Source organism: Corvus kubaryi, unplaced genomic scaffold, assembly GCF_017639235.1.
Source record: "Corvus kubaryi isolate FWS band 111438036 unplaced genomic scaffold, C.kubaryi_AGA036_p1.0 37236, whole genome shotgun sequence".
NCBI classification, from domain to species: domain Eukaryota; kingdom Metazoa; phylum Chordata; class Aves; order Passeriformes; family Corvidae; genus Corvus; species Corvus kubaryi.
In genome coordinates this window covers 2,334,621-2,349,368 of record NW_024581067.1, presented here as the reverse complement: position 1 = coordinate 2,349,368, position 14,748 = coordinate 2,334,621, and the positions used below count along the sequence as shown (strand labels likewise).

The 14,748-nt window shown below is 42.5% G+C and overlaps 1 protein-coding gene across 1 annotated transcript; it reads right to left on the bottom strand.

Moving 5' to 3' along the window:
- Positions 1-5,816: 5,816 nt before the first annotated feature.
- On the bottom strand, positions 5,817-14,746 carry DHFR (dihydrofolate reductase; the record flags this gene model as incomplete). The annotated part of the gene is made up of 6 exons (XM_042023043.1): positions 5,817-5,992; positions 7,600-7,715; positions 11,543-11,669; positions 12,608-12,713; positions 14,174-14,223; positions 14,664-14,746. Coding segments are annotated over 6 exons (570 nt in total), but the record flags the coding sequence as incomplete, so codon positions are not given.
- Between the last annotated feature and the right edge of the window lie 2 nt (positions 14,747-14,748).

Below are 14,748 nucleotides of genomic sequence, written 5' to 3'. Positions count from 1 at the left end.
AAAACTGAATGTGTGTGGGAATTGCACTTGTGACGCTTGCAGGAGTAATTGTGACTGGTGATGGAACCGGGGCTTCCTCAAACAGTTTTAGAGAATATATTGCAATAAATGTCTTGTTCCATGGGCACAAGTCTTTGCAATGCTGCAGAATTCAAGTGCTACCTTCCTCTGTGCTATAAATCAGCGGGCTCACGGGATAACACTTTTGCCAGTTCCCACAGTCTGTGAACATCCTTAGAGCTGATTCTTTCTCATACACACATTCATAAATTGTTGTTTAGATTACAGCAGAATGCTGGGTGTACTTCTATGTCCAGAGCAGTTTCTAAAAGAATCTGAATTATATACTAGGAAAAAACAGAGTGAATTGTGCAGAAAAAAGTTAAACTGGTCTGCAACAAAAGGAACAGAATTTACATGATTCCATCGGAAAGATAACCATAATTTCATGACAGACACTGAGAGTCAACACTGAAGAAATTGATTTTGACTGGCTGAAATAGCAATGCGCACAAACATACTCAGTGAGTAAAGAACTCCAGTCGAATGGGTTGCCTTTTACTGTGACAAACAACTGAACAGACATAAGAAGAAAAGGATTTAAAATTAATAAGAAAAAAAAAAGTTTTTCTAAACTTAGATATGTTAAATTAGTGAGGTTTTCCACCTAGGACTGCTGGTGGGACCAGACCTAAATTTTAACGTTTTTGAGCAAAACCTAACAAGAGGCGGTATAGTGATTAAAAGTTCCTTCTTGCTCTTGTGAAAATGAAGCTCTTTTTTAAGCTGTTTTCACAAGAAATCATTTTCAGGAGCTTTTTCGGACATGTTCAATGAGCTACCGATACAGAACTAAAAAGACTAAAAGCTTCTAAAGTGCTCCTTAGTACAACTGAACAAGCATCAGTGCAATTCAGTGGCCCAATCCATTTTAAGTTATTGAGGTGGAACAGGGATCTCCAGTGAAGGGCTGGTAATCCATCCACTGGGACAGCTGTCCAAAACCAATGTGAGTGGTCTCAGCAGGGTTTTGTGTGGAAAGCTGCAGAGGAAGGATGAACATTAAAATGTTCTGTTTTCATGCACGTGTCCATCTCAAATCAATTACGCAATTTATAAATGATTTTATGGCTTCTGAATAATGGCTGCTCATTGAAAAAGATTCTGCTTGGGTATTAGGAACTTGTTAAACTGAACTCCTCAAGGAAGGAAAAGACATTGATTTAGGGCTCCATTGGTAAGGGTGGATCATCCATTTCCTGTCCTCTCAGGGTCTGTTTAGTCTCAGGTTGTATTTACTTCCCCCTCCCCCCCATCTTTTTTTTTTTTCCACAGCAGGCATCACTTAACAAAATATTTATTTTAATACCCACAGCTTTGCTAACTTAGGCAAATGTATGGCCCAATTTCAAGAAAAACACTTCACCACCAGTTATTCAGAAATAAGCACATACTTAAGAGACATCTCTGAAATACCTGCTTCTCTTGATCAGCCCAATTATCTGAATTTCTGTAAATTTTCCATCCAATGGGACAGCTGAAGAGATAAGGGACAGAATGGTGAGGACTACAGCTCAAGGACTGAAGATGATATACAAATGCTGTAGCAACACCATTAAATTATCAAAAGAGCAAAACAAGATGTATGAGAAAAGATAATCTACTTTAACCGACCCAATTTAATTGGAGATGAACAGGCAACTTCTGCAATGTAAGCTCTTGTCCAAGTCACTTGAAAAAAAGTCCTGAAAATGTAATCAGAATAGGACTCTGCTTGAGAGCTCACGTATTCTTTTTCCAACCATGTCAATTAATCTAACAAAAGGTTTCTTATATGAATTTTGCTTTGATGTTACAGAAAGGAGACAGAATGATTTGCACAGAACAGAGGGTAGAATAACCCAGGATCACCCCAGAGCCAGCTGAAAACAAGTGAAGACACAGGGAAAAGAGCAGGTTTCCCACATGCAGACCCAGAAGCAGAAGCTGTCCACTGAGGGAAGCAGAAGAGCACTGGCCCGGGCACAGCAACAGCGCCTGGGGCACTGGATGCTCTGGTTTGGGATTCTCGCTCTCGAGTGTAGAGCAGGCGCCTCAGGATAGCAAGTCCAGCTGAAGATTTCTGTGGAGCTGACAAAGTCACACAAATGCCCAAATCCTGAAAATCCCTCACTAATGACATTCTTTTTCACAGCATCTTACAGGTCCTAAACCCCGCACCACTCTCAAAGTGTTTTCTTAGTAATTATAGCTGCAGGGCAAACCAACACGATAAACCATGTATCCTTCTAAGAAACATCAATTTCCTCTTCTCAGCTCTCTTTCTCCACTTCCACTCTTCTGTTTCAGGACCTGGCTCTTCAGATTTTTCAGCCAGCCTTCCCTAGCTTGGTTGGCTTCATTCCTACAGCCCTCCAGGGCAAGCAGAGACAGCTAATGCACACCTGAGTAACAAGGGAGGCATCTCCCAGTTTTGTACTTAACCAGGCTTTCTCGCCTCATCTGTCACCTCTACTCACCCAATTTTCTGTCTCGATTAACAAACAATCCTTCCCTCAGCTTCTCCCCTCTCCAAGTCAGCTGCTGCCTCTGCCTGCTCCTACCTTCTTCTGTTAGCATAACTTTTTCACTACTCAGAGTAAGTTAGGGCTTAGGTTTGAGTCCTGAGCAAACTAGCTGCTGTCTGACGAAGACAAGCACCGTTTTCTGTTCCCCATTAAGATGTCATGTCAAGTGCTACCAGTGCTCCCCTCAGATAACCTGAATAAGATAATCATTGCAATTCTCCCCTTCCTGTTTTTCCCCTGCTCTTCTGTATAAATACTAATAGTATTTTATTTGCTAAATTAGCGAACTTATTTTTCAGAGTGTACCTTTCTTTTCCATGGATTGCTGTCCATGACAGAGATTTGTTGTTGGAATGTTCCCAGCTCTGACCTTGAATATACTGTGGCTCTAACACTACTGAAAACATCAGCTTTCTACTGCCAAATGGAAATCGCTGTCCACTGTCAGATAAGAGATAATGAGTAATAGAAAAGCAATAAAAGCATTTATGTTTGTTTTTCACGTTTTATCCAAACCCTCTGGTTTTATCTATCTTGTTAAATCTAGTATTATCCTTGAAAATTAAAATTTTAATATGTTTGGAACAGTTTGTTCCCAGGAAAGCATGAATGAGGGGGATTAAATTATACCTGTATAGACTTTTCTTGGTGATTGGTAATTACACTGTCACTCATGATGCTATTCATTGCACTTAGCTGCATGGAACTGGGTAAAAAACATGACATTTTCCCCTGTACTGGACATAATGAGAATCTATGGCTTTTCAAGGAATCATTCATCAATGAGGTACAGGAGTAAACAAAACATGGGGAAGACGCATTTGGAACACAGGTTTTTTTTTCTTCAAGCCACAGTATAAGAGACTTATTTTTACCCCGGGGAGGTTAACAGGTGCCAGGTAACCATCCTCACAAGACACCCGACAGCAAACAGTCTGCATGTGCTTGCTGAGCACACAGACTCACACCCTTCTGCCTACCCATCCTGGCACAGCAAGCCTTTAACCTTGGTGTGGTTAAAGAGTGGTGCTTGGGGTGTCTGTCATCAGGGTGAACATGATTTTGGATTCAGCTGCGCTGCAGTCAAATGCATCTTCCTAGTTCTCGATAGGGCTCTGTATACTGAAAAGATGTGGTACAAAAGGTGCTGTCCAAATGCAGCGCTTCTACTAAAAAACAAACCAAACAAAAATGCATCTTTGTGGCAGAGAGCCATGCTGAAGGAACATCATTATGTTCTGAAAAGTTTCAAGTAGGAGACTCAGAAGTTCGCATTTCCACGAAATGTAAATTAACTTAATTTGTTGTTGTATCTGACAAAGGACATAGTTAAATCTGGAGAAGACTAAGTGTGTCCACGAAGAATCAAGAGTAACCACTTATGTTCTCAGCAGGCTTTTGCATCCAAGTTAAAAGTTCTTTGAAACTAAAATGATTCTACAAAACATCTTGGCCTCAGTGAACCATATCTCTGTGCTTAGGCACAAATTTTCTAATGTATGTTTGCCTCAGCCAACATTGCATGAATTCTTTTCTCCCATTTTTAATAAATGTCAGTTGTCCTAAACACAGTATTTTGCAAAGTGTCAGAGCTTTCAACACTGACCTATAACAGGTATGTTTTAAACACTTTCGGGAGGTTATTCTCTTGCCAGGGTCACTGTGACTTGTATTTAAAAAAAAAAACATGACATCTCCCTGGTAACAGTCTCTTTCCTCCCCTTCAACAATGTGCTGTCAATTTAAAACTCTGGAGACTTCTTGCTGCATTAATGTAAGCATAAACTTGTTTTTATCGATTGATGTAGCATCAGCACACATGGAACAAGAAGATCAATACAGGGAAGTGCTTACAGTTTCAAAGGAAACACAGAAAACTGAGACAACTTAGAGCAGGTGTTGCAAAAAATATGTTTTTTATCAGCTACTGTTATACGACAGTGCCATGGAAAATTCAAGGGGTGCGCATAGCTGATATTGTAAGGGACCATCAATGCAAATTATTATACTAGTTTAATATATTTAGTATTTTTATATTTAACTATATTTGATAAAGGTGAAACAGGACTACTCCACTATTACTTATAATCCATATTTGTCAGATAGATTATTCAAAATCACACTGACAAATGAACTGCATCTTTACTGATAATGCTTGGCGGGAACATAGGAACACAGACTTTAAGAAATCAATGTGTATTTTCTTCTACTTTGAAGTGGCTGCGGTCAAACTGACACAGTGACTTTTTTATGAGAGCAGCAAAGCTTTCACACAGCTGTGAAGCTAGGGAAATATTACAGCTTCTTTACCAGATTGAGCTGGGTTTGTGAGGCCAGGTTTGGGGAGCAGGGGGGCTACAGTGGTGGCTTCTGTGAGAAGCTGCTGGAAGCTTCCCTCATGTCCCATGGGGCCAGTGCCACCGGCTCCAGGACAGAGGCACTGCTGGCCAAGGCTGTGTGCCACTTCAGTGGCAGCAGCACCCTTGGGATAACAGAGTTAAGAAGGTGGGGAAAACCCTGTGGGGAACAACAGCGGTGGCAAGAGGAGCTGGAAGAGGAGAGGAGAAAAGCCCTGCAGCCCCAGGCCAGACGGGAGCAGAGCGAGTGCTCCAGGGAGCACAGATTCCCCTGCAGCCCACGGGGGGAGCACACATGGGAGCAGGAGATGCAGGAAGGAGGCTGTGATCCCGTGGGGAGCCTGTGCTGGAGCAGGCTGCTGGCAGGACCTGTGGCCCTATGGGGACAGGAGCCCACCTGGAGCAGGTTCTGTAGCAGGACTGGTGATCCTGCAGGGACCCGCCCTGCAATGACAGGTCCCAGATCAGTGCATCCCTCCCTCCACTGCTGTGTGAGGCTTCCAGACTCCCCTTCTCCTGCTGGGCTTCCTTACCTTTACCTCTACACCAATACATTTTAAAGGCTGTTATAAATGTACACAACATCCCAGTCAAACTTGGGAGGATGGATGCTTTCTCAGTGCTGGACGTTTTGAACAAGGAGATAGATACAAAAACCCTTTGTTTCAGTAGAAAAGCCCTGACAAAGTCTAATGCCTTTCATCACCCATGGAATTGTCAGGGATGCTGCCATGGATTGTAAGATCAATGCAAGGTGTCATGTAACCTTTGCTGTGCAACTGCTCAGATCTACCTCCTTCACACTGCACACCCCCTTCTTCAGGGTGTACCTTCAGAGTGTGGAGTGTGGTTTTTGGAACCATTCACTTCTGAGGTATTTTACCATCAGGCATGATTTTCTTCAAAAATTTAATGTATCTTTACACTCAGTAAAGTGATTTAAAATACCTGCCCTTACATGGAAGTACAAAATGCCTCACTTATTGTGCCACGACAGCTTTTTCATACACTTCAAACTTGTACTGGATCCCATTCTCTTCTTGGATATCAGCAGGGACACCTGGGTACCTAGGGAGAGAGGAGAAGAAAAAGCAAAAGCCAGCAAGTAGGTAAGAATATCATTATGATTCACCTGTAATTTATCCAATCAAGTAGAAAAGCAAGTTGTTTGGAAAAACAAATGAAAACACAGTCTTTAGAACAGGTACACAGTTTTTAGGAATCATATTAACTACTATCCACGATTTATATGCACACCTTTTATATCAAGAAAGCATATTCTAACACAAAACAACCACCCCATTTTTGGCTTAATAAAGAAATACCCAACATTTTTATTAAAGCCTCCAATATGTTATTCAAAATGTCTGCCAAGGAAGAAGAGATTTTGGAACACTTTGGTTTCTACTCTTGCCTTCCTTTTCCTGAGTTGGTTTAGAGGAAACGCTAAGGACAAGGTTTTTTACAAGTCTGCAGGAGATTACTAAAGCAGGTGACTGCTACCATAGAAAGAGTTCCTCTATCTTCCAGGTTTTCTAAACCACTTCTTATTAATAGATGCTTTCAAAAATCTTTTCATCTCCCCATGAAAGAACAAGGATTTTGTATGAGTAATACCGACTTTGAGGGAGAGATAAATTTGAAATTTATTTGGTAAGGTTTGGCATCATCAGTTTCCACTTTAGTGAGGAAATTACCTGTTATTTTACAAAATCATGTTCTAATGCCAATGTTCATTTCAGTACATTGGCCAAAAACAACATATACCTGAGGAACAGCTGAGAGACTGAGGGAGCTTTGGGTCAGCTCTCAGGACACTCAAATGCGCACAGAGTAGTTCAGAATATACTGGAGTTGGAGAAGGTGACTCATCCTCCCCACCCACCCTGCCTGTCCTGCAACCCTCTTCCCTGCCCCTGCCTATCCTCCCCCAGAGCTGTGCTAATCCATTCCTGTGACCTCGGCAGAGTTTGGCTCCTCATACTTTCTATTTCTTCCATTGCCGGTCTGTAACCAGCTGAGAGCCAAAACAGGAGCAGCAGGAACAGGTGGTCTGGTCCTCCCTGGTCCTTGAGGCAGGTGTCTGAATTTCTGCTGCCTCCTTAGTGCCTGTTGGATGTAATCTTGTTGGAGAGGATATAAAAGCACAACTGAAATATAACAAGGATAATACAGAAGAAACCACAGTGAATGGCAGAAACTGTAAGTTTTTGTACACCTTTTACTACTATGTTTGTTAGGAAGGAGTAATTTTCTCAAGAGAAAAGGATAACCTTAGGAAGCTCAGGCCTTCTCCAGCCAAACCCATTTAATTTACCTTTGGCAATTAATCAAAGACATTTAGAGGCCAAATACTATTTACTAGCAACATACTGAGAGTTACAAAGCTTAGTAAATATTTGAGTAATTCTAAACCAGGAAACAATAAGAAAAAGCTACTTTTGAAGCAAACTGACATAGGCAATTCTTTACTGTAAAGATTACAGGAAAGTTGAAGAACACAGCAAGTTCCAAGAAAATCTGTGCAGAGTGTGGTGCCATTCCAGGTTGTAGGTAAGGTATGATTCTGGGGAAAAATTCACCTCTAACTCAAACTAACACAGCCTTAATAGAACACTTAAACATTCAAAGTAGATTATTCTGAAGACAAGCCTGGTATGCATTATGGTACTTACTCTGTTAGAAGCTTGTAGTCTTTATGGTCAATTTCTGGAAAAAATGTGTCGCTTTCAAATTCTTTCAAGATTCTTGTCACAAACAATCGATGATGAATTGGCTTCTCCATTGCTGCCTTTAGAAACAACACAAACTCAGGCACAATTTTATGTATCACAGGCTTTTAGCAAAGCCGTGAAAATTATACTCTGAATCCCCTCTTTTGGACTCCACTGAAGAGCACTTTCTAAAGGGATAATTTCGCCCTGTGTCAGTTCCACCTGGTAAGTGGCAGCAATACCTATTCTCAGAGCCTGGGGTATCTGACAGAAGTTAACAACAAAATTTGAATAGCCCTGTGAGAAGAAAGGAACAATAGGCCCAGTCGCAACAAGCAATTTCTGAATCACATCTCTTTGAGAGGCAGGAAGGTTTAGGCAGTGGGAGATGCCCACACCTCAAGGTAATTTGTTCTGAAGTTTTATTAATATCACTGCTAGGGATTTGTGCTGTATTTTTTGGAATTCCAGAGATCAAGTTACCCCTTAGTTGAACTTCAAAGTCGGATCTCTGGATTGTGGCAAAATAGTAACACATGCTGAAAGTTTTTACATTTCCAAGCTCCTTGGATGAAAATGTTCTAAGATAACACTTGTTAGGTGAGTTTTTCACTAACAAATTCAGGAGTTAAGAATATACATTTTGTCTTGAGATCGAAATAAGGCAACTCTTCCAGATGTGGGCATTAAAATAACCCATGAAAAGCTATACTGGGGTTGGTTACAATATATTTTTGAAAAGCTTGCAGCTGTTCCTCCCTTTCCCTTAAACCGACAAGGAGCAATGCTCTTTGTGGAAGGTGACTCACCATGCAGCAGGGCTATTAGGTACTATTTCAACAAGCACAGGAACCAAGTAATAACAAATGGAATCCAGTAAAATTAATTGTTACTACTGCTGAGAGGTTAATTTCTAGAAAAGCAGCTTTACTAGAGACCAGTTAAAAATGAAAGGGTAATACACAGCACACAAGCATCCAACTGCACCAACTGGTGTCCATCCAGTTTGTACTAGTGTTTCTCTTTAAGGGCAGAGAGGTAAGAAGAGTCACACTTGCAAAATGACAGAAGAATAATAATCTGCTTCACAAATAAAAACATGTTGTGTTCTGTAAACAGAGGCACTTCTGCTTTGTAGGAGAAGAATAAATCAACTGCTATCCAACTCTGCAGGAATTCAGCTTCATCAAGAACTCTCTATTACCACAACAAGCCAGGGAAGAGCACAGGGAGGGACTGACCACAGGTGTTGCAAAGAAGGCTGAATTTAACCCAAAGGAGACCAGATGGTGACCTCTGTTCTAGGTAAATGGTTTAATTAGCTGAATGAACCAACCGTGTCACTGTCCCCACCTTCATAAAAGAAGTGCAAATGCTTCCTCAGTTTGCCAGACCAGCTCTGGAGCCTGTGTGTCAAAAGGCTCCACAGGACAAAATACTGCCATCTCAAATAATGATGTGGGCCCTGAAGGTGTTGTCTGGCAATGGCAAAGCTGCTGCTGTAGCTTCTGACAGATGCCCTCAGTTGTGCACCCTCACATCCAGTACCACTCTGGGTCTGCTTCCTATTCCCTAGGACCCCAAAGGGATGTCACCAGACTGAGCTCGCTGTGCCAAGGACCACAGACCAACCTGGGCAGAGCAGCTGCAGTGCTGCCCTGAGAATCCCCACGTGTTCCTGCTCCTCCTTTGACACCCACAGCAGCCCAGCCGGCTGTCAGAGCAGCCCCACCTAAGTGCCACGGGTGCCTGTGGTTCCATTTTGTAGTGATCCTGACAGAAAATCACTGTGCCTCGAGGAGTTAGCAACCCACAGAACTAATCTGCACAGACCATGTTCCCTGCCCACAGTCTGACTGGGTCAGACAGAAAACCATCACAGAGAAGTTGGAGGCAAATCCCACTGGGAACCTGCAAATCTGCCACCTGCAAGTGCTTGCCTTGATCTAAAGGGGCAGCAAGAGGCTCTCATGTGAACATCCTTTCAGTTTGACAGTAGAAAGTATAAACAGACTTGGTTTTCTGTAAGACAGTCCTGTAACAGCTTGAATGATCAAAATGGGGTACCCCTTTCTATAGGCAAACACAGGCCTGTATTAATGAACAAAATCAGTTCTCAACCTTTGAGCTACACAAACTAGTGAGATCAAAATAATGCTTTAAAACCAAATACCTACAACTACTGAATAAAACTATTCACTTCAATTTCCAATTGCTATTTTACTTCCCACACATTTCTACATAGTATAATAGAAATAGTCCTGTAAAATCCTTTGTGCATCTTTAATACACGCACTAAAAATACTACTTGCAGTTTTGGTAGAGGTGTATGGCCCCATCAAACCCTTTCAGTTAACATCACAAAGGTTAACATCACGAAGTTTGAGTGCAGGAATCTGTATAAAACTGTCAGATTTCTCTCTAATGTAATTAAGCTTAGATGCCTGAAAGAGGGGAAAGAGCTGAAATTTTAGAACCACAAAACAGTTTGGGTTGGGCAGAACCTTAAAGCTCATCTTTGTCCCATGGGCAGGGACACCTCCCACTGTCCCAGGCTGCTCCAAGCCCCAGTGTCCAGCCTGGCCTTGGGCACTGCCAGGGATCCAGGGGCAGCCCCAGCTGCTCTGGGCACCCTGTGCCAGGGCCTGCCCACCCTGCCAGGGAACAATTCCTGCCCAAGATCCCATCCAGCCCTGCCCTCTGGCACTGGGAAGCCATTCCCCCTTGTCCTGGCACTCCAGGCCCTTGCCCAAAGCCCCTCTCCAGCTCTCCTGGAACCCCTTTGGGCACTGAAAGGGCCTCTGATGTCTCCTGGAGCCTTCCCTTCTCCAGACTGGACATTCCCAGCTCTCTCAATGCTTTTCCACGTCCAGGGTAACCAGGTCTCTCACTCCCTTGTACTGATCAGCTCAAATAGTACATCCGAAATTGCTCTTGATCAAAACTGCCAATTTATAATCTGAGTATTGGTGAGTAATGGTCTAAAAATGGCATTCTTTTATACCAATAATACCAGCCAGAGGCTGGAAAAGTAGTTAAAGTAGAAGCCTCCAAGACAGGTACTCTTGGAAGAAGCAGCAGAAGCAATAGCTCTTTACAGCTGAGCCCGTGGCTGTGGCAGGGAATGGGCAAGAAGCACCACAAAAATGCATTTTCCTACCCCATACAACAAGGCACAGTATCAGCCCTAATCTTCCACCAGGTGCACTATGGCACTGTCACCACACATCTAATGTCTGAGTGCCAAACAACAACTGGAGTGTATCTCCCAGCATGCTTGTAATGACTAAAGGACAGCAGCACTGTTTCTTTTATGTTAAAAAGAATTTGCTTTACAATTCTTGACCCAGGGAGTGGGAGCAGTAGGAACACTGCTAGATGGGAAAGCAGAGTGAGTGTGACCTTCTGTTGTATGATTATCTCCTATTACTGATGACACTGTGACCTGTCAGCTCTCTCTAATTCCTATTTTCTTCCCCATTTACATGTATAAAGTGTCATACTCTGGCTAAAAATGCTGGAGCACTTTTCCGTTTTTTTTTTCACATCCTTCGCAGGGTCAGTCAGCAATCTCAGTAAAATAAACATAACAACATGGGCTCAGTAAAATAAACATAACAATATGGGCTTTGCCTGAAAAACCTAGCAATTTAGGTATTTAAGAAGAGCTCTCAAAAGTACAACAACTGTGTGACACTGGCCCATTGGCAAGAGCAATGTTCAGTTTCTGGATGGGTATTCTGAACTTGAGAGATGAGATCTTACTCTTTGAGACTTGTTCTGTTGCAATCACTGCAGTTTGCTGGCCACATAAAGGGAAAACACTTCCTAAAGCAGCAGTAATAGGAACTTCATCCTCATCCCATCACAGAAAATGAGTAATTTAGGAGGAGGCTAAATGTACCTTGTACACTGAAGTGCCTCCCACAATCCAAACCATGTCTACTTTACTTTTTAACTCTGGTGAATCCAAAAGAGCTAAAGCATCATCCAGGCTTTTGGAAAGATAATGTGCTCCTTTCGGGGTTTCCCTAGAAAAAGCAAAGTTCTATTACTAAGGAAATAAAGGACAATTCATCATGATCATCAATACAAACGAGATACAAAATGTGAATTGCTGAATTAACAAATAACTAAATGTTTCACGTTGGTTAATTATTTTGAAGTGTCTTTTACTGACATATTATGTTCGAAGTCTCATCTGACTGCAGGATTGTTCAACAGATCACAGCTGAACCATAACTTAGGAGGCATTATAGCTTAAAAATCTGAATTTTTTTAACATGTTTTTGAAGAAGTATAACTGAGGAATTTACATAACTATAATGTAAATACATAATCTATAAATTAAACTTAGATTATTAAATACAGATCATCAAGAAATTAAATGTAAATTTTGACTTGAATTCTGGAATGTTAAAAAAAGCATTTTCCTTAAAATAAAACCAGTTGAAAAGCCAATATTCCCTCTCCACCCACATACTCAGCTGCAAATCCACCAACACCCTCCAAAGCAATAAACCACAACAAGTGGACATTTGTATTTAAAAATATTTGTGTGACTGTGGGTGACGCATTCAAGAACAGAGGTCTGAAAAAGGACAGTTCATTCACAAATCCTAATAAAAATAAACTTCAAAAAATGGATTCAGGGCCACCAATCTAAGCAGGAACTAGAGAAATACAGTTAAATACATGAGTCAGAAACACTATTGAAAATTGTCAAATGGTTTGTGAGTAGAGCTAGAAGTAGCACTCATGATGCAAAGTAATGACAATTACCTTGTGAATGAATTTTAAAAAATTAAAAATTAAGAGTAAAGTATAACACTCAGAACCAACAGCAGAAATGCTTTCTAACCAGGTATCAAAAATGCTACATTTGGAACTACTGCATGCTGTAACGCTACTGACATTTTTTGGTGCAGGTTTTTATTTGTTTCACAGGGCCCTTATTTACCATACTTACTTGAGCTCCCTGCTGAGCACAATATTAATTCTGTCTTTTAAAGGACGGTTCTTCTCAGGAATGGAGAACCACGTTTTTTTCCCCATTATCAGTGCATTCTGTTTACCTGAGCAAGAGAGAATTGATTTGAATTGTTTAGAGACACCGATGGACTTCCCCTCCCTTCCAAGCCCCTCTTCAGCAGCTGACAAAAGCACAAGCTCAGGCCCCAGTTCTCAGATGAGCCACAGGCAGAGAGAAGCGTGTCTGTGGGCTCAAAGCCTGGTCAGGCAATTGACACTGGAACAGTCCCACACAGATTCATAAACTCACAATAATTTCTAGGAGAAGAACCAGTCAAATTTAATCCAAAGCCGAAGTGCTACAGGTGTTCAATCATATAACATTAACCCATAAATCTAATTACTGACCAAACCCAAGCATTCATAACCTGATTACCTCTTACATGCAACACTGCTAAGGAAAGGAATGTTTCTCTTTATGAGGAGATGGAGTTATCAGAGAAATAAACACAATGCCAGCATGGTCACTCTTTCCACGTAGTTTCCAGGCTGAGAGACAACAGAGGCAATGCTGACATCCCTGATGTGAACATTTATGGCAGCATAATCCATTCAGAAGTGGTTATGAAGCAGTTTACCTGCCTAGCATCCACGATCACAGCCTGTCAAAAGATCTGCAGGCAGGATGGAGCAAAATGTTTCTTTTAAATTGCATTTCAAGTATTTTTTTTCTTGATCACAGGTTATTTGTGCAAGGTAAGATGCAACTTGCAGACATCTAAAAAGACTTAAAACTGTCAGTTGTGTTCTGTCCTTTTTTTATACATATAAGGTTACAAAGGGCTGAATCAGGTCTCCAAAACATAAGTAAAGTCCTTCGCTTAGGAGTGTTTCAAAATGAGATTAGACATTCCTTGTGCATTATGGAACAGACCTTCAAATCAGAAAATTGAGTAAGTCTCCTAATCAAAACAAGGGAATGTATCAAACTAACCAGAAGTGAGTTTTTACCAAACAAGTGAGTTTTAACAGCATAAAAACACCGCTACACAAATCATGAAAGAGTGACTCTGTTGACAAATGACTGCAGTATTTTGGCTCTGTGCTATCAACATGGTTTGGATTTTCTGGTGCATGGGGATGGCTCAGCACTCAGGAAACTCAGCAAAATTACTGCCGCAAGGGTCAGAGGGGTGGATCGAATGGCCAAGGTTGAGCTACAGCAAACAAGTTAGATAAGCTAATCCAGGCTGAAAAAAACAAACCACACCGCTAATTAAGCAGCTTGTGAAAACCTTCCCATTTTTAACTTGAAGTTTCATGTAAAGGTATGTTAGGTAAACTTTTGATGACGTTTTCTACTCTTCTGGTGAAAGGAAGATTTGAAAATTGTTTCCTAACAGATCACCTGCATCTCCTCTGAAATATGTGATTAATCATCTTTCCTCATCTACCCCGAACGATTACAGAGGGCTGAAATACTGGTGAGGCTGTGTGCAGGAAGAGGGCCGAGGCAGGGAAACGCAGAGTCCCGTGTTTTGGGTGTCCGGTGCCACACAGTTACCTTCCACGCGGGATGTGCTCGTCATTCTCTGGAAGTACTTGTACTCATTCCTGCCGGGGAAGCACGAAATGCGTTACAACGTGTCTTAAGAATAAGTTCTCTCATTTCTAATGCTTTTGCAAATTCTCTAATTGCAACAAAAAAACCCCCACTCATGAGGGGAGTGTTGCGGGAGCGCGGGGACTGGCTGTTGGGCGGGGCCTGGGCCGGTGCCGTGGCCGAGGCGGGACCTTTGGCCCCGCTGTGCTCGCATGAGCGATAACCTGCGCGATACCCCGCGGCCGTGCCACGAGAGAGAACCCACCCCAAACCCCACAGCCCCAGTCCCGCCACGCCGCCGCCTTCCCGCCTCACACAGCATCCCCCTCACGCACTACAGCTCCCAGCGCGCCCCGCGCGGCCCCGCCAAGCCCGCCTGCTGCCGCGCGGCGCGGGGCACGCTGGGGGCTGTAGTGCGGGCGGGGGGCGCGGCGGCGCCGGGCCGCGGTACCTGAGCGGCGGCCAGGGCAGCCGCCCGTCCTTGCCGATGCCCATGTTCTGGCTCACGGCCACGATGGAGTTGAGCGAACGCACCA